The 20,368-nt window shown below is 28.1% G+C and overlaps 1 protein-coding gene across 4 annotated transcripts in view; it reads left to right on the forward strand.

The window, feature by feature from the left end:
* Window positions 1–17,391, forward strand: part of ck (unconventional myosin-VIIa ck) — a 129,913-nt gene extending 112,522 nt beyond the window's left edge. For 2 of the 4 annotated variants that reach the window (XM_076484705.1, XM_076484706.1), the window contains exons 39-47: window positions 404–518; window positions 1,112–1,198; window positions 1,874–1,980; window positions 3,216–3,334; window positions 4,023–4,089; window positions 6,128–6,244; window positions 8,150–8,233; window positions 10,040–10,159; window positions 12,645–17,391. In XM_076484705.1, coding sequence (XP_076340820.1) covers window positions 404–518; window positions 1,112–1,198; window positions 1,874–1,980; window positions 3,216–3,334; window positions 4,023–4,089; window positions 6,128–6,244; window positions 8,150–8,233; window positions 10,040–10,159; window positions 12,645–12,734 — 906 coding nt within the window. In that variant the 3' untranslated portion in view covers window positions 12,735–17,391. The other 2 variants (XM_076484707.1, XM_076484708.1) reach the window with 2 other exon arrangements.
* Window positions 17,392–20,368: the final 2,977 nt, after the last annotated feature.

Below are 20,368 nucleotides of genomic sequence, written 5' to 3' on the forward strand. Positions count from 1 at the left end.
GGGAGCACTTTTTGTTCACTCCCTGTATATATATATATAAAGGTACAAAAAGGCAAAACCAATAAATTTCTATGCCATATCTACTAAGTTTTTCTAAAATTCTTGTTACTTTCAATAAAAAACAATTGTTGTATTGTTTATTAGATATTCTATTATCTAATAAAAGATTTAAAAAATTAACATTTTGCAGGAGGGGAGCACTTTTTGTTCACTCCCTGTATATATATATAAAGGTACAAAAAGGCAAAACCAATAAATTTCTATGCCATATCTACTAAGTTTCACATGATTTCTATCAACTTTACATTTAAGTCATTAAATAACAGCTTTAATACATTTTAACATTTTTAATTTATTTCCAAAATTTTAATTATGTTCTTACACAGTTGTGTATACTTTGTAGGCATTTGAAGTTGATTCAAGCACAAGGGCCAAAGACTTTTGCCATAACATAGCTCAACGACTCAATCTTTACTCAGCTGAAGGCTTCAGTTTATTTGTAAAAATAGCTGATAAAGGTTTGTTTTCTTAAGCCACCATACAAGATATGCAAGTGTATGTTTTGGTTTTTTATTCATTCCATGTATAAAACTTGATGCATATTTTAAGAACATCAGATTTATTTTAATAATTTAATTTTTTTACATATAATTTTATTTTTATTCAATGGTTTGAAAGTTGTTTTACATTTATCATTTATCTTATAAAAGCTGTTTCAGAATATTTTAGTTATTTTATGGTATTTATTATTTAATTAATTTGATAGTCATTGCTGCTTAGTATTCTTGCTGAGGTTATGTTATCTCAACTTCACATTTCTGCTTTCATATCACTAACACTTTTACTTCTGTAAAGAACACCATCTTTTATGGGATTGGCATGGTTATCCCTCTAAGGTATTTAGATAATCTTCAGTATCCTTACTAAAGGGAAACATAGGTCTAATCCACTGCCTTCCTCCTGTTTAGATTAACACTTTCTTTCCTGTAGGACTGTCTCTTCCTTTCCCACCCTCTGTTCATCTCTGTGTCACATTGACACACTGCCAACCACACTATTCTTCTTGAAGCTGTAGCTGCCATTAGAAAGTTGACTGGTACTGTCTCCACAGTTATTAGTGTGCCAGAAGGAGATTTCTTCTTCGACTTTGTACGACATCTGACTGACTGGATCCGAAAAGCTCGACCTACAAAAGATGGTAATTTATTTTTTGTTTTTTAAGATTAAGATAATTGCTTACTATTTCTGAAACTTCCACTTTTTAACTTTACTGAAATTTATTTGAGTTTTAAACATTTTCTTTAGTTTTGTTTTAATGTATATCTAAAATAAATTCAAAATTACTTTTGTTCAACCTGCAACTGAGGGTAATTTTTTCTTTTTATAAATACATCAACTGTTTACTATTTCTGAAACTTCCACTTTTATATCTTTACTTGAAATTTGTTACTTTGGTTCACAAATTTGACTTAATTTTAATAATATATAACTAAAAAATTTAGTAAAGTGAAATTATAGCATGCATTTGTAAAGATTTATAGAAAACAAAATAAATGATATCCTACTTATTTTGAGTTTAAAAACTGCTATGTTGTATTTGAAAAAAAATCATATTTTGTTCATAAAATTAAAAGGAAACCAACACACATTTGTTTAAAAGATCATAAAATGGCATGATATGACAGAACAAAGGACTTCTAAACTATATTTCTGGATAATGAGATGGAGCAGTATTTTTAAAATCCTTGTTACTTTCAATTTCACAAGACTGGAAAATTATGTAAGCATAGTTTAAAAATTAAATATTAAATGAAGTTCTTAAAAAATACCTTTAACAGAACTTAATTATTTTCCATATTAATTATTCATAAAGGAGCCATGCCACAGTTCACTTACCAGGTTTTCTTCATGAAGAAATTGTGGACCAACACTGTGCCTGGAAAAGACAAGAATGCTGATATAATTTTCCATTACCACCAGGTAGAGCTTAACAATACTGTAATATTTAAAAAACTGAAACCAAGGATTATGGGGTGTAGTTTATTTGTAATCCATATTTATGATTGATATATTACTACTATCTATATGTTTAATTTTTTGACATTATTACAATATGCAATTATGTATCTCAGACAGAAAGTTCAATTAACCAAATGCTGTTACCATTCTACTTGTTTTTTTTTTATTACTTGTATATTTGTAGCTATGTGTACACCTTCATTATCTTGAATTGTATACAAGTATTCAAAATATTATGTCATGACTTTTTGTTTCATTCAACAGCCATTAATTTAATGGCTGTGTACTCTATTGTAAAATGTTTCACTTGAAATAACATAGAAAACAAATATTTCAAATTGTATAATTGTTGAATTAATCATTCCAAAATTACTCAAAACGTTGCCAAAGCATAACCTAAGGCTTAATTTCATTTCCAAATTGATCTATAATTATGCTTATATTCTAGATTTTTTTCCTGGTAATTGAAACCATTTTCCAAAAAAATACTTGTTTCAAGTTTGTAAGAATAAAATTAGGTAATGTATCTAGTAATTTTAGTTTATTCAGTTTGTTTCTTCAAAAAACAAACTATATTACAAAAAATACTTTCAATTTTGAAATATAGCTATTTTGGTCCTTTGAGAAAATCCTCAGACTTGATTGTCCAAGAGGAATAACCAGCCTAGAAATTGCTATAAACTAACTTTTCAAAGAGTTGTCATCCTGGTGCTAAAGGACTCTAAAGTTATTGATCACAACCAAATTAATCTGTAATTGATAGAAATCAGTTTAAACTTTTCTTTATCTTTTACTTGTTTTGTTACAAGATATAGATGACCAAAGTGGCCATTATTGACAAAAAGGTAAGAGTTAAATATTTTGTCATCTGTTTAAGTGCATGTGTATTTTTCTGTGCTTTACATATAAAAACTTTTGTTTTTATATTAATATATTAATTTCAATATTGTGTATCATAATCTGATTTTTATATTTTTTATTAATAGAAAGCATCCTCTCTAACTGTTATGCATATATATATACACGTGTGTGTGTTTTTAGATTTTACAAACTAATTATTTCAGATGTGATTCCTTGCACATCTACCTCACTTTTTGTAAAAGAAATGTACTATTTACTGATTTCTGCTCAGTTGCACTTTCCTTTTTATTAGTTTGAATATGTGTATGTGTGATATTCTGTATTTTACTTCACAGGAACTTCCCAAGCTTCTTCGTGGCTACCACAAATGTACCTTAGAGGAGGCATCACGCCTTGCTGCTCTTATCTATAGAGTCAGGTTTGGAGACAGTAAAAAAGAATTGCCTGTTATTCCGTAAGTTGTATATAACACATTTACTAAATTGTGGTATAAATTTGATAAACTGATTATTTCTATCAATTTTAAAACTATCATTGCAAACATTTTATTATTTATTATTTATTATAATATGTTTTTTATATAAAACTTGAAATACTTTATTTGTTAGGTGTCATAATTTCAAAAAATAATTATTAACATGATTATTTAAACTAAAGTTTTGATATCCATACCAGCTGTCTTGATAATACAAAGTACTGGATAATGTTTCTACCTTCTTGGGTCATCTTCAGGCCAACAAATAGAGCTTGCAACTCATCATCACAAATTACTTAACATGATTTTTCTATTGCAGACAATGTAAAGAAATTCAGAGCACTCAGTTATTCTTTATTCTAAAACTACATAGGTTTTTCATGAACTGATTATATTATACAAAGACTTGCAAACTTAACTCACATTGTGATGCTTTTTTGTACAATCATAGCTATATTGAACTGTAGGTATATTTTTACATAAATGTACAAAATCTTTTCTCTCAAGTTTTCATTGTTAATGTAGAAAATAAATCAAAAATTAAATATCTAGTTGAAAGCCTTACCCACAAAATTTACTTTGAACATTAGAAATAATTGTAACTTAAAATGTTTATGTAATAACAAAAAAAAAGTTTGATATTTCAGTAGTTTCTTTACTATTATAGAACTATGCTCAGAGAGTTAGTTCCTGCAGATCTGATCAAAAAACAGTCTCTTAATGATTGGAAAAGGGTAAGTTAGAGATTCTTGTACATATTTCTGTTTAAACATTTTTTATTACCTACAGATGTAATGATACAATATTACTTAACACTGAGATGTATATTCACACTTACCATTAGTCTCATTTCTGTATGTCTTACACTTCTCTATTAGTTTAATACTGTATATCTTGCATATAATATTATAGTAGTTACTCTATGACATACAGTTTTTATATTAGTATAGCTGCTTTATATCTTACAGTTCTACACTATTATAGCTGCTGTACTCATTACAACTCAATAAGTGTTAATCATAACTTGTTCATCAAAACTGTTAAGCGTGACTTCAAGTTTTTGTTACATCAACTTCAAAATAAATATGAATTCACTTGTCCTTTGTTTTGGGATTAGTTGTACTCACTAAACATGGATATATAGTGAAATTAATTAATTACATCCAAATGAACCTAAATGAATAAACAAAATCATGAGGAAGGACTGCATTAAAAACAGCAAATCCCAACCATAAAATATTTAAGTCATGAACCAAAACACATTAACATGAATTTTTTTTTAAATATGCTACACATTTTTTAAAAAAAAACAGAAAAAAACATGATTTTGTTTATTCATTTAACTTCATTTAGATATAAATTATTTAATTTTTGTTTGTTTTGGAATTTCGCACAAAGCTACTTGAGGGCTATCTGTGCTAGACGTCCCTAATTTAGCAGTGTAAGACTAGAGGGAAGGTAGCTAGTCATCACTACCCACCACCAACTCTTGGGCTACTCTTTTACCAACGAATAGTGGGATTGACCATCACATTATAACACCCCCATGGCTGAAAGGGCGAGCATGTTTGGCACAACCAGGATGTAAATTATTTATTTAATTTCACTAAAATTTGTGAAATGTATGTGAATGGTCGCTGACTATGTTGCACCTTCATTGCATTGTTCAAACTTTATGAAGTTTAATAGCCTTAACTAGACATATTAAATTTAAACTATAATTTTGCCTAACAAGCTGGTTATAGTAATTATATTGCTACTAATGTAATAAAATGTAACTAGTGGTTAAGACTGATAGACTGTGTATCTCCACTGCAATGTGGCTCCTACTTCGTCAGTCACCTCCTAAACCTAGGATACATTTTATAATCCCATCTTGTAGCTTGTACCATAAAATTCCTTTTTTTTTAATGTGCAGCATATTTAAAAAAAAATGTTAATGTGTTTTAGTTTATGGCTTGAATATTGTATGGTTATAATATATATATATATTAATTTTAACTTTTTGAATTTAAAAGTAATGCTAATGTTGTTTCAGTATAAACTTTGACTGTCATAGTTTCCTTTATTAAACCTTTCTAACCAATTCAGTGACAGATATCTTTAAAAGTTCCTTTTGATTCCAACTAACTTCTGTTCCATTGGCCGCATGAAATAATTCTAAGAGTATTTTATTAAAACACACATTTCACAAATTCAGTCAGTGGTATGAACAGGATTTCAAAGTGAAGTAGTGTATTACCAAAATGGACTAAGAAAACTGAACATTTCAACATTTAACATTAATAAATACTCTAAAATTCACCTAAAATATATAATACATACTTAAAGTTTGCCTTGAAATAATTTTTCTCCATCCTTTTGACAGAAACAAGTTTGTTTTATGCAATAATGTATTTATGTAACTCTGTTTCATAATAAACAAGTCTTGTAACTGGAGATTTATGCAGACTTGTTAATATGAACTACATTTTTAAGAATTTTGTCACTTTAGAAACTTTCAGTTTTGAGAAGTGTATGTTAATGTCTTATATTCAGTTCTAAATTATAATTGTTAATCTGATTATGTTCTGTTTTCTGGAATTAGGCACATTATGAATTAAGGTACAAGGCTAATCAATATACATGTTTTTCTAAAAATTATTTTTACAAGTGTTTCTGTTTAAAGGAGATTCATATTTAATTATATTTAAAACCTTCACACAGCTGCATTCAGGGTTTAATGATCATATGGTTGGCTTGACAACTGTAAATGCAAAAATTTCTTTTCAGGCAATTGTTGCTGCATTCAACCAAGACTCAGGAATGAAACCAGAAGAAGCCAAAATTAACTTTTTGAAAATAATATACAAGTGGCCTACATTTGGTTCTGCCTTTTTTGAAGTAAAGGTAGGAAATTGTGCCTTAACTCTGAGTACAATTTATTTTTAATTTTGAACTTTATTAGAACAATATTGTTCCATATGTAATTTAAAAATTAAATTTATATGTATCTTTCATTTTCCATTTAATATGTATAGAAGTTATGTTTATGTAATAAGTAGTTAAACAGAACACAGCAAAGCCTTGTACTTAAATTGTATAGGTTAAATTACTTTCCCCAGTTATTTATTTTTGTGGTGCTACAGTAGTTTTATGGTCAAATGTTGTTCTTATTTTGTTTTTAGTAAATATTTCATTTAGTATTCAAATTATCCAATCAATATCAAAAAGTGTAAGTAAGCACTAAATAAATTTTGCTGATAAATTAAAATAACAAAAATGAATTTACTAAAATATTAATTGCTCTGTCGTACCTCATATCATTTATTTTCAAAGTACGATCATGAAATAACAGTTAAGGAATTGACAAGAAGAAAACATGTTAATTTGGAATTATCAAACTGTAAAAAGTGTATTAATATATTGAACATTTTTAACTAATAGGAATTTGTCATTAATTCTTTTACAATTGAATAATTGAATTTTTGTCTTACAAATTTGAGTATACTTTCACTGTTTGAGTTTTGTACCAAGCTGATTTGCAATGCAAAAAAATCAATGATCTGTATGGTTCAAAAATGTACAAGGACTAGTTCTTCTTTATCAGAATTACAAATAATGGCACTACTTAGTATGGTTTTGAGTTGTATTGTTTTACAAAGTGTTCTAATCCTAAAAATATTTGCAACTGATTTTCATAAAATGGCTAAAGTGATTATTAAGTAAATAAAAAAAAGATAAGTACATCTGTAAGATAAAAAGAAAATATCTTGGAAGAAAGAAAACACAAACATTTTTTATGTATAATTACAGTTTTATTCTGTTGAATATTGTTGACAAACAACATAATGTTCCTGTTTTTTTAATTTGCAACAAAGAACTCAAGAAAAGTGTATCTATTTGTTAGAACCTCAAATTATTAAGAAACTAGCCAAAGTACCAGGCTTTGCTCAAACTATAATGTGGATATCTTACTGGTTGAATGTGTCTGTCTGTGTATTTTGAACCTATATTAAAAAAATTTATTTTGTTTATACACTTTTTATATTTTTGTTTGAACTCTTATTGCAGAATCATCAGTATTTTTCTGCTATTTTGTTTGCAACATTTTCCCAGACTTAATTTAAATCAAGGTTTTGAAAGCAATACTATTAATTTTAACTTTTACATTCTAATTTTTTCTTATTTTCTCTTTTTCCACTAATATAGATGGAAAATAATTACAACTTTATTTTCTCATTTTTTGTCTAGTCATTCCTGCAGCCAGCATTACTTCCCAAATTAAAAAAAAATTAGAATGAAAAATTACCTACTCAAATTTTGTAAATATGACATTTTTTGATGTTTGTGTACAGTCTGATACCTGTCATCCTCAAATTGTACAAATATGAGGAAAATTAAACATGTTCTGCTCTGTCATCTTTTCATGCACCAAAATTCTTTAACTATTTTGTTTGATATCATTTCCAAAAATTTGTTTATTGAAACCTTTTGTTGTATTTTGATGGTCTCTTTCATTGGTTCTGGGAGGTCCTCATGGGTATGTTTCTCTCTGTATTACTTTTGACTGAGTAAGAAATGTATTGACTTTTTTTTTTGTAAAAGATGTCCCTTTTTATTCCCCCAACGTTTTGGCTAATTTTACATATTTTTGATAATTTTTTTTTCAACAGAACCCCTTTAGTATGCATGCATTCAAAGTTTCAGGTCTTTAGATTCTTTCTCTTTGGAGCTATGGTGGTAACACATATGTGGACAGGCTCTATTATTATTATTATAAATGAAATAAGAGGGATTTTTTTTATTACACAGCAAACAACTGACCCCAGTTTTCCAGACCAACTGCTTATTGCTATTAACAAACATGGAGTCACTTTAATTGATCCAGATTCCAAGGTAAATAATAACATTTTTGTTCAAGTGAGATATGTTTCTTTCAAAGTAATATATATTAACACATTTTTAAAATATTTTAAATTATCAACTTAATTGTGTATAGTTATAGTAAATTCAGTAAAAGCATATGTCTGGAACTTGTAAGGCCAGTTTTTCCCAATTATTAAGCACTATTATCATTTTATTGTGATGGTGTTCCAGTTTGTTTGTTTTTTGTGTTTATGAATTACAGAAAAAAACTTATATTTCAGGATATTTGGTTTTGACATATTTTCATAGAAATAGTATGGGAATGTCTTTGAAGGAACAGTATTCTTTTGTTTCTAGCCATCATAGCTTATTCATATGAAGGTAACTTGGGTTCATAAAAATACATCTATACAATAGTAGGCTTTCTTTTTAAAATGAATTTTCATATGAAGGATGATAAAATATGAATGAAACTTTAAATATAATCTTATAATCACAGGAACATTTGCACTTAGAGTGAGAAGGTACTGTTTACACATGAATACAGAATGTGGAGTTTATAAACAGTTATCTTACTTTGACAGTTAAAATTTTGTCTAGTAAGTTGTAAGAGAGAGATCATGTGATAACTGACTGTGTGAAATAACTGTTACTAATGTGTCTGTTATTATAACTGATGAATTGGGTCATGTTATTCTTTACTCGTTTTTTTAGAGATTTTCAGGATGATACAGATACTGTATAGCATTGCCAGTTAGGTTGTCACTCAGTGTTAGAGCTCATCAACTCAGCTGGATGATAACATACTTGTATGGTTCTCCCACCATTTGTACATTTATACTAAAATTTATTTTGTGCCTGACCTTATATATATCTGGACAAGACTTTTGATACATTTTAGAACTTTATGAATACTTCTTCAATGTGTACATGGTTTTCTCTTCTTTAACCTTTTTATTATTAGCAGTAAACAGAAATTACCTTCCTGTAAAGATGCAGTTAATATATCCCTTTTTCTCGCCTCTCTCATATTCAGAAAAACTGCTTCACCCAGCCACATAAAATGAAAAAATAATCCTAAATGCTGCAATATCATCCGCTTCCTTAGTTATACTACTGTTCTTTTTATGGACATCTGGAAAAGCATTCAGAATAGTTTGTGTTTCTAGTTTTGAGTATATCAGAATCCATAAATATATTCAGGTTTCAACCTCAGTTAATAAAAATTGCATTTGAGGATTTTTTATAATTATTATATTCTTTTCTATTATTTAAGAAGGTTATCAATATTAAGCAATTTCTTATAATTGTCTGGTATTATGTTTTAAGAAACAAAGCTAAGCAACTATATGTAAAAAAATGTCACAAGTCTAACTTGGATTTATTAATTTAATGTTTTTTGTTTATTAATAGACTTCAGAAATCTTATTTTTTGTTAATGCTTTACAATTTGTCAGAAAATCTCTTTGTTTTTAGTTATTTATTTGTAACTTTTATTTATTAACACATTTATATTCGTAAAGGAAAAGAAGGGGAATAGGTAGTTATTAACTGTTGTTTATTTTAATGTTCTGTCTGCTACTTATTTTATCCTCATTATATACTAGATTCCTTAATCAATTCATGCATCACCTGCACAGTTATAATTTTATATAATGCTGTTTTGTTATATCTTGCCAAAATATAAGAATGTTGTTGCCCTTAAAGAGATAATAAACATTGTTTTTCATATCACTAAATTATAAATTAAGACAACAACAGTGAATTTTATTCTCATAACTGCTTTGTATCATATTTTTTATGAGTTTAATGACATAACATTTTTGATTTCTCTAGGACATCCTAGTCACCCACCCATTTACTCGCATTTCAAATTGGAGCAGTGGGAACACCTATTTTCATATGACCATTGGCAACTTGGTGCGAGGGAACAAACTCTTGTGTGAAACTCCTCTGGTAATTTCAGTTACTTAATTTATATATGTATATATATAAAGTGATTGGTCAATATATTGTCTTGAAGATTTACTTATTGACAGATTAAACTGCATTTTTAAAATTTCTTTAATCTATTTCCTGTTTATGGGTTTTCTTTTCGACAAACACCATTGTGTAGAATTTATTCAGAAAATCCTCTTTAGGATTACTCAGGGGTGATAAAAGAAATGTTCTAATTGTTTGTTGGATTTTTTGTATATTTGTAACAGTGGTGGTACTTGGCAGATGTAACATATTGTATTAATTACAAAATAAACCCTCCAGTTTGTAGAATTATAGTGCTAAATACAGGGTTAATGATAAAAAAATAATTACAGAACAAAAGAGAGAAAGTGTGTACAATATTGGAAGTCTAACCCTATTGAAACAGGTCTTCCTTTAGTCATGGGTCAAAGGCCATGTCATTTTATTTATTCACTTGCATTCAAAATTTAATTCAATGACTATTTTAGGAATTCATGTTTTTAACTTTGGTATCAAATAGTAGATTATAATTCAAATTTTAGTATATGTATTACGTAATTTATTAATATAAAAGTACATAATAAATAAAAAAAACACACCTAAGCACTGATTTTTGTGTGTCACATGGATGGTGTGTTGAATGCACCACTAGTTCAAAATAGATGATTATGCTATCAAAATATAAAGTCTATAGTTTCTTATGAATTAAGAACTCAAATTATTAGTATTTACATGTCAAAATATAAAATAATAACCTCTTGTATTTTCTATTTGCTGAGATATTGCTCTTGTACTGAATCAAACACAGTGGCCTCATTCACCTCTTTCCATTTTTGGAAATGCTCCCTTATGTACACTTACTTCTGTCTATAACCTGTAAATAAACAATCCTAAGCTCAGAATGTTCCCCTAGTGGCTTTCTCAGCCATTTTCAAATATAATAGATTCCTCTCTTTTTGTTAAGACAAAACTGTGAAGTGATAAGTTCAGTCTTTAGTCTGCTTAAAATTTCATATTTTTTAGACTGAAATTCAGCTTGGTCACTAGACTTAATAAATTATAGTGGAATTCTATGATATAGATATGGTTATTTATGATTTTTTGGTTATTTCAAATGTATATATAAAAATCAAAAAATATTTCATTTTACATTCCCCATGTGCAAAATTTTAAAATGGTCAGTAACCTGCAAGCAGTAAACAAATACAAAGGTTATTGTAACTGGAGTATGTAATTGTTTGCAATACTTATTTATTTACCATTCTATGTTTTAAGAAAAATAAGTTTAAGAATTTTTATGTAAATAGTAATAATGTATATACATATATAGTGTATTACAACTGACATATCTACAAAATACTAGTCCACTAAAACATAGCCAAGACAGGCCACTTTGTAAAGGTCAGTCTTATATTATTTGACACAATAACATCAGTGCACATGTCTCATCATTGTAACTTCTTAATGTTAGCCAGTAAAGGCCAAAGATCAATATAATAAAAATAATAAATATATAAATTTATATTGTTATGACATTTAAACTATTTAGACTAAACTTTTGTGTTTTTGAGTTATAATCTGTGGTCATCAGAACAAAAAAAAAAGCTTAATTGATAATTATTTTCTTTTTTTTTTTGGTGGTTACAAGAACGGTCAAATCTACTGAACATGTACAGAGATTTTGGTTTAATGGTTAAAATAACAAATAAAATAGTTTTTTTTATAAATAGTTGATAATTATCTGGAGATTGTAAAGATCTCAGATGTAAAAATCTGAAGATTTTCTGATGCATAAAAGTATTTTTAATCTTAAAATGAAAATTATTCTGTATGTTAGATAGTCAACATTCTGAAAGAAAAAGTTTTATAAAAAAATCTTTAGTTAAAAAAATCATAATACTTAATTCAAAATCTGATCTACTGTGTATGAAAACCTTGTAACGTTTACCAATACCCTAAAAAGTGTTGTGAACATATATGCATACATTATCAAAAATCATGGTACAAATACTTTCATAGATACTTTAGTGGATTCCACTCAGTCTGTAATGGAAGGGTTAATGACCATCAGACATCAACTTATCATATATGATTCATGAAAACCAGTAATTCCCAAAATATTTATTAAATCATAGTGTTTGAAATTATGAAAACACATTTTGGAATTCAGTAAAAAAAAACAGAGTCAAGAAACACTAAATTTTCCAAATTTTCACATATGTAACTTATGGACATATTTTCAGTCCATACCCCATTATGCGAATTTGTTTTTGTGGTGTAAGTTTAATATTAGTACAAATTTGGAAAAAAAAAAAAAAGTTCAATTTGTATTTTTCAGGGTTACAAGATGGATGACTTGTTAACATCATATATTAGTCTGATGTCATTATGTGAATTTGTTTTTGTGGTGTAAGTTTAATATTAGTACAAATTTGGAAAAAAAAAAAGAACTAATTAAAGTTCAATTTGTATTTTTCAGGGTTACAAGATGGATGACTTGTTAACATCATATATTAGTCTGATGTTGAGTAATATGAATAAACAAAGAACAATTAGGATTAAACAGTGAAGGAGTAGGCAATCTCTTGTTTAGAATCAATTATCCAGTTTACTGGCCAAAAAAGAAATGTCTGAAAAGATCTAAAATCGAACTTGTTTGTGTACGTTATGCCTAAGTGATGTTGTTCAGAACTGAATGTTTTATTTTTCTGGACTGAATCTCTAATATTTTATATTTACTTTAATCATTATTGATTTGTTGGTCAGAATATTAAAAAGTTTTTCAGGGCTTAAAGTAATCTCTCATGTTATTTTTTTGTTTTTTCTTAAAAAGTAACAATTTTTGTTACACCTTTTTTTAGTTAAATTTCAGTTTTCCTTAGAGGGCAATAATCCAACTTATTTTGTGTTATGTTAGTATTAAACTAATTATATCTGTGCATAGCAGCTGGTACCTGCTGTTTCTTCTAAATAGGAAAACTATTTTATTGTACTTGTATTGTTCTGTAAACACTTTTAGTATTAAAAAAGGACAAGTTAATTTTTTTATTGATTAAAAAACAACAGACATCAAACTGTGGAAATTAATATTATAAAAGTATTGACTTTAGTAATATTTCACTATAGATAATTAAATAATGTAATTAAGAGGTAATTTTTTAAAAATAAATCATTTCTGTTGTAAATTCTCAGATTTCTTAGTAAAGGTTTATTTCTTGTATATTTAATATACATAGTCACTGATAAGCTTTGATACTTCACACCATTCTACACTTGAAAAAATAGAGCTGTTAAATGTAGTCCCAGTCTTTTGTACAGCAAGTAAAAGAAAGTGACTTTTTAGTAGGGATAAAATGTTGAAAATATCAGTAAAACGTTTAAAAATGTGTTGAGAATACTACATAGAAATCTAATTCTGTTCTTGTCTCACAAATTCCAAATATTATCTTAGAATGTTTTAGAAAATTACATTTTTGATACAAGTGCCTTATATCAGACAATTATTTTATGGTTGAGAAGACTGTATAGTTCACTACATTTAATAACATAGTTGCCAGAATAAAATAATTGTATGGTATTCTAACAGTCCTAACAATTTGAACCATTAAAACTGTAAAATATTTTGGTTGATTGTTGTAGTACAATTAATTAAATTGTTTATAACCCATAAACATTTTACAGCTTCCTGTCACATATTTATCTATTATATGTACACACACACACACACACACACACACACACAGATATTTTAGCTATGCCTATTTTGATAGAAATTGGCATTTGTTTTTTTATTATTCTAATCTTTTATAAACAAGTTTATACTTGAACCTTCTAAACTATGTTCTTCCTTATCTCAATTCTGTATAATTTCTAATGTTTTTTTTATATGCAACTATTTTATAATTTGTTATTGGAGTTTAAAATACATGTTTTAAACAAACAATACTTTAACTTTGTTTATGGCAAAATTAATTTAGCTGAATCAAAAATGATTGTAAAAAAAAACACTAAACGTTACTTTTGTGTCTTTCCCATTTTTATTCGGTCTGTGTCCTTATCCTTTTTTCGATCTGTATAAATGTTTACTTTATATTTTTTTGTAATCATTATTTAATATCATTTAATTTTTGTTTCTGTATTAAAGTATTTGAATGAAAAACACGTTAATTGTTTCCAATATAAATACCAATTTTGTGTAATTAAACATTGTGTACAAAGATTAACCTAAAAATAACAGTTTTATAAAAATATTTCATTAAAACAAAACATTTAACAATAGATTAATTAAGTGTTCTTAATTTTTATAGAATATGAGTATTTATACGTTTTGAATTATGTAATGTTTTAACATGCTCAAATGATCATGTACAAAACATATGTATACATACTTGCAGTGGTGGCATGTTTATTTGTAGTTTTAAATAAAACATTCCATAATGCTGCTTTATGTATACCATAATATTAAATAAATATTGTTTATCAGAAAGAAAAAATCAAGCTGTATTTTATATTAGATTAAAACATGAAAAACTTTACTTTTTACTAAGAGAAAAAATGTTAAATAATGTATAAAGTAATGATTTGTTTCAAGTACAGAGAAATAACATGCCATTATTATTTACAATGTCAAAAGGTTTTAGATTTTTCATTTTTCCAGAGTTGTGAGCTATTTTGCATATCTTTCTGTGTGCTAAAATGTGGAGTTCAGTTTTAGTAGGACCATGTGGTATATATCTTATTAGAGAACTACTGCTATGTATGATGTCTTTTTGAATAAAAAGTTTCTTTCTACTTTTTGTTCATAGAAATTAAACCTCATAATTTGTTGAACATCAGTATTTTGTATTATTCTTGTGAACAACTGCTTATAAATTGTTTTGTAGCATAAGCATTTGCTGGTTAACATTTGCTGTTATGTGTTGCAAATTTAACAAATAGGTTTGCTCATGTAATCTCATTTTGTGAAGTAAACATTCATTGCATTTAGCCTTTAGGATTGAAATATTCAAATGATGATACTGATGGAGTTGTTCAAAAAATATTGTTTGTTACTATATAAGAAAGCTTCTCAAAATGACAAAGAGGTAACTCAAGAACTCAGCTTTAAAGGGGACCACAAATTGTGTACTTCTTCCTTTTCTTTTAATCAGTAAATTTATTTTACTCTCATTCTGTCCAGATATATATAATATATAAATAATAAAATAAATTTTCTTTATAAATTATGTACTTGTGATCAATAGTTTTGTTATAATCTGTGTGTTTATTGTTATGTTCTTTTAAATGAAACTAAATTAATGCATTTGACCTTCTGGATTACGAAGCAATTTGGCAAGATAAAAGCACAAAATTTAAAGTAATTACCTTGAAGAAAGGCAGTTAATTACCATGGGTTTTCCAGTCAATTTTGTGGCCAATCTTCTTCTTTCAACCTGTCAACCTAAGTTTATATATTTTAGTACAATGTCATGATTTAGAGCCAAATATTTAGTTCATTTGATGTGATAAGTTTTAAGGAATTAATCTTCATCAATAACAGAAGGTCATTACAGCAAATAAATTTTCATGAACCTTTCAAAATTTTGTTTATTTTTCTTTGGCTCTTAATTTCTAAGTATTAGCAAAGATCGTTCATGACAAAGTAAAGTGTCTAGATTTCCAAATAAAAAAAACTGGAACAGCCCAGCCCTTGCCCCTAATTTCAAAATGGTTATTACAAATTTAAAATAATTAGACTACTTTACTTGAAATACACTATACTGTTCCACACTATTTCCAAGTGTATTAGAATTGGCATTGTTTTTGAAATAATTAAATTACTTTATTTGGTGATAGACACACATCCTCCAACTTTAAAAAAATCAACTACAATACTACTAAATAAACAATGTGCACAGACCTAGATTTCTCAACATGCACAGGTAGAAATTTTGAGAAAGTTAAGTAGGTTTATTACACTAGTGATTTGATGTGATTGACAGCTTCATGTCTTTATCATAAAACTAAGATATTTTGCACCTCTTGGGAACGTTTCTCAGGACAGTGAGACAAACTACCAAAAAGTATGGCATCTGCTCACCCTGTACCTAACAGAAATAAATCTGCATTTTATCCATTGTACTCATCACAAGGCTATGCATTTGTAAAGGTTAGATGCAGAAAGTAAAGGATGATGAGAGTTTCCAGTATACATATTTCCAATTATGTTTTGGGAATGTGAAGGTTGCATGGAACACTAGATGAGGAGCTGAGGCACAAGATATAAAATTATGCAACTTTTCGAGGTTAGTTCTTCGAGCTAGTGAAATTAATTCTTTGTTTTAGCTAGAAAGGATTAGTTTTCAAAGAAAGTCAAGGCAAAAAAATGGTAACTACCATTGGTAACTTTTTGTCCAGAGGTTTTAGCTGAATTTAATTGTGATAAAATGACTCAATGAAATACAGTAAAGATCATCAAAGTTCCTAAGTCTTGCTGTTCAAAATGAACTGAAATAGGTGCTTTCAAAATGAAACTTGGGCAAATGTGTTGATCAACCACCCTAATATTTTAAAAACATTCATTATCCTCTAATATTTTTATTAGCACTTGACTTTCAAGTAAATCACTTCATTTTTTTGTGTAGAAGAAGAGGTCCACATTTATTTGTTTTTGGAAACCCACACACACATATTTTGTAGTGTTGACTATGCTCTTTGAAGTTTCATCATTCTATTCCATCATCATGGAAATGTCAAAGGACATTTCAAAATTGTCAGGTTAATAGTTGGGTACTCTAACCACCAGACTTTTGTCATTGGTAAAATGCACTCTGAAGACAATGAGTTATACATAGGTGTGAATTCTTTTTTTTAACAGTGCTTATAGAGCTTCATGTGTTTCTGGCCAAAGGATTCACTGATGAGATACATTATCATTGTTTACAAGAAGGATTGCTACAAGCCTGGAGAAGAAAGCAAATTTGAATGGGGGGATAAAAAGTTGGGGAAATTGAATCATTATCCCAAAGCCTGAAACAAGTTATCATAGATCCTTCTTTTGTTTTCTTTTTGTATTTATCTTAGAATCACCATGTGTATGCAATTTGTGGTCTTAACTCTAACACTCACAACATTCTAAAGCTTTCAAAAAAAAAGTTGGTGTTGAATAAGAAATCCAATGTATCAATCACATTTAAAATATGGACTTTCCTTCTTAAGGGTAAATAAAAGAAATTCACTGTTTGAAAGTGCTTATGTTATTTGACTTTCTTTTTGTTACTTAAATACCTGTTATTAGTATATTTGAATGTAATATTGGTCAGTCACTTTATTTTTTTTTTCTGATGATGCTTACTTAATTCAATATTTGATGATAGTTTATACAGTAAGTCAGTTATTCTTTTACGAATAAAAATGCAACATTTTACTGTTTGCTACCAAATTGTGATGTTCTTATTTGAACTTATTTTCTGTAGCTTCAACTATGTTCTGAAGTTTATTACCCTTTATAACCATATTACAAGTTAAAGTTGTATTAATTAAGTAGTGTGAGTAAATTTGAAATATCAATGTGTTCTTCAAAACTTCTAGATTCTGTTATTGGTTACAATTCTTTCAGTTGCCTTATGTAATGGTCACAAGCCAATTTAAAAGGTTTATTTTAACATAAAGCTCCACAGTTGGCTCTCTGTGCTTTGTCCACTGTTGAGAATCAAACTGTGGATTACCATTGCCCCACCAATAAGAAGAAGGCTATCTTGACAAAATGCAACATATGTGCTATGTAAGCAAAATAAATCATAAACTAATAGTCAAAGCAGAAAAAAAAACTATATTAAGAAATATTTATGTTTGTGGTTATTTTAATAATGGTAAATTGTTTGATGAATGACATCACATGTTCCTCCACAAGTGTTATGCAACATCATCTTAAACAACAATTCAGACAAGCATTGTGTGACTGATTTTTACACACAAATTTCTCTGTATTTTATACATGTACTCTTGGTTGTCCATTCATATCTTTTTATGTGAAAATTGTAAGAAATATTCAGAAAGCAGAGAGTATCTTAGCTTATATAAATTTTTATATTTATTGGTAATCAAAGATTTTACTAAGCTTTTGATTTATACATAATCAACTATAAACACTGAAATTTGTGATAATTTTAGAATAATTGCACCCACACTTCACTCACTCTGAGGGAAAATGAAACTATAGCTCTTCCTCCTAAGACTTTAAATAGTTACTTCTTTTTTAAATCCTTTAAACATACAAACAAATCTGCTAAGCCTGTGGCATTCTAACTATAAAGTGGTACACCAGTACAAAATGAAAACCCAAGAAAAGAAATTTTCTTTAACAATATAATCATGGACTGCAAATTTAATCAAAAAAAATTTTGTCTACACCTATGACTTTACAGAAAGATTGTGTTTCAAGTCATGCAAAACATCTTGTTTTCCAAATTCCACCAATGTATGATTCAAAATAAATCTCATTATCACAATGAAATAAGCTATTGTGTATGAAAGTAAATAGTTGAATACATTACAGTAAAATTATTTTGAATATGCAGATCATCTTTTCATGTGACAACCACAGCCAATATGAAATCATAATGTAATCATTGTTTGGCATTATGTAGATATTGTAAGTCCACCACAAACTGATTGCTTTTCATAAGGCTTTGTAGCAACCCTTTCTTGCACAAAATAGATATGAATTTAGACAAAGGTTTTAGAATTCCAAAGATGAAATATCTCTTGCACTTGCTTAACGGCATTGTTAAATAAGGGATTGCTTTTTGAAGTTGGGACTATCCAATAAAAGCCCCAGTTGAGGTAAACAAAGTGATTCGTCTTGAAACAGGCAAGAATCTATTAACACAAAAGTCAGTAGCAAAAGGTCTTTATGTGTCCCAGATAACAGCATGCAACATAAGCAAGAAGGATCTTTGTCTAGGAACGTGACATAGATCATGTATATGCAAGTTGCTGCAATGACACAACTGTTCAAACTTCTCTTACTTAAAGTAGCTAGAGAGTGAAATGGGTATTCATGTTATCCATAGAAAGACATAGCAGAACAGATGAACACAGCACCTATGGATTTCTGTGCAAATTAGCAATGCTGAAAACTTGTTCTAGTACATTAGCTGTATTATGGAAAACTACAAGGACAGATGTGCTTTTGAAATAACCTTATAATGGAGCCTTTTGCAAAATAAACTGTTGCAAGACCATCGTCAAGATGCCCAGTCATCAAACAGAGGTTGACTTGATGTGGTAACATGGAGTGTAACAATGTAGTGTGATTCCAAAATCATTTTAATACAATATACACAACCTATATGTGTATAATGAAGAGGTAAAGTGATGCCTTTAGGTGCATTTTTTTACATTTTTACCCTAACATGTAAACTTACAGTATATGTAGAGGTTGATGGTAAAGTATTATACATAAAAATAAATAATGTAAAATGAAATACAATTTTAAATTGTGTCCTACTGAAAAACAAGACATTCATCAAGTTATGAAAAGGAAGATAATTTTCACCCAATATTTTCAAGGATGGGGGTTTACAACCTATAAGAAGCATGAGTACCCTTCATGAATATATAGTGGAGCAGAGTGAATCGGCATTCCAGCAAATTTGTCAACGACGTGAAACTTGGCTGCTAACATCTCCAGCTATTACTGTATAAATGTAAATATATACTGATAATAATAATTGATATGGAACATATATTAATGCAGACTTGTGTACAACTTAAGTTCAAGTTTCTAAAAATACACTTCTGTCAAACAAAGTGTGCAGTTGACAGTGAAGACGCATTCCTTAGTTATCATACAAAGTACTTTTATTTTATCAGGAATGCCTGCTTTTATTTCATATCTGATATTAAATGAATGGCACTACTTTCATGATAGATATATTTTACCTGTTCATTGCTACAGAATGTGAACATGAATGTATCACATAAGTCCACTATTTATTAAAATTATTCTCAACTGCCTGAAGCAGTGATGCTATATGAACATATAAAAGCAACTAAAACAAAATGAACACAACTAAAAAACAACTTACTAAATCCATTTTTTATTGCAAAGATACCACGTCTAATGCACTGAATGATTAGGTCTATTTAATGTATTCAGATCTTCATCTATTTGTGGTAGTGAAAAGGCATCAGTGTAAGTTGTCATCTAAAATAAGTGCA

Source organism: Tachypleus tridentatus, chromosome 13 (assembly GCF_004210375.1).
Source record: "Tachypleus tridentatus isolate NWPU-2018 chromosome 13, ASM421037v1, whole genome shotgun sequence".
NCBI classification, from domain to species: domain Eukaryota; kingdom Metazoa; phylum Arthropoda; class Merostomata; order Xiphosura; family Limulidae; genus Tachypleus; species Tachypleus tridentatus.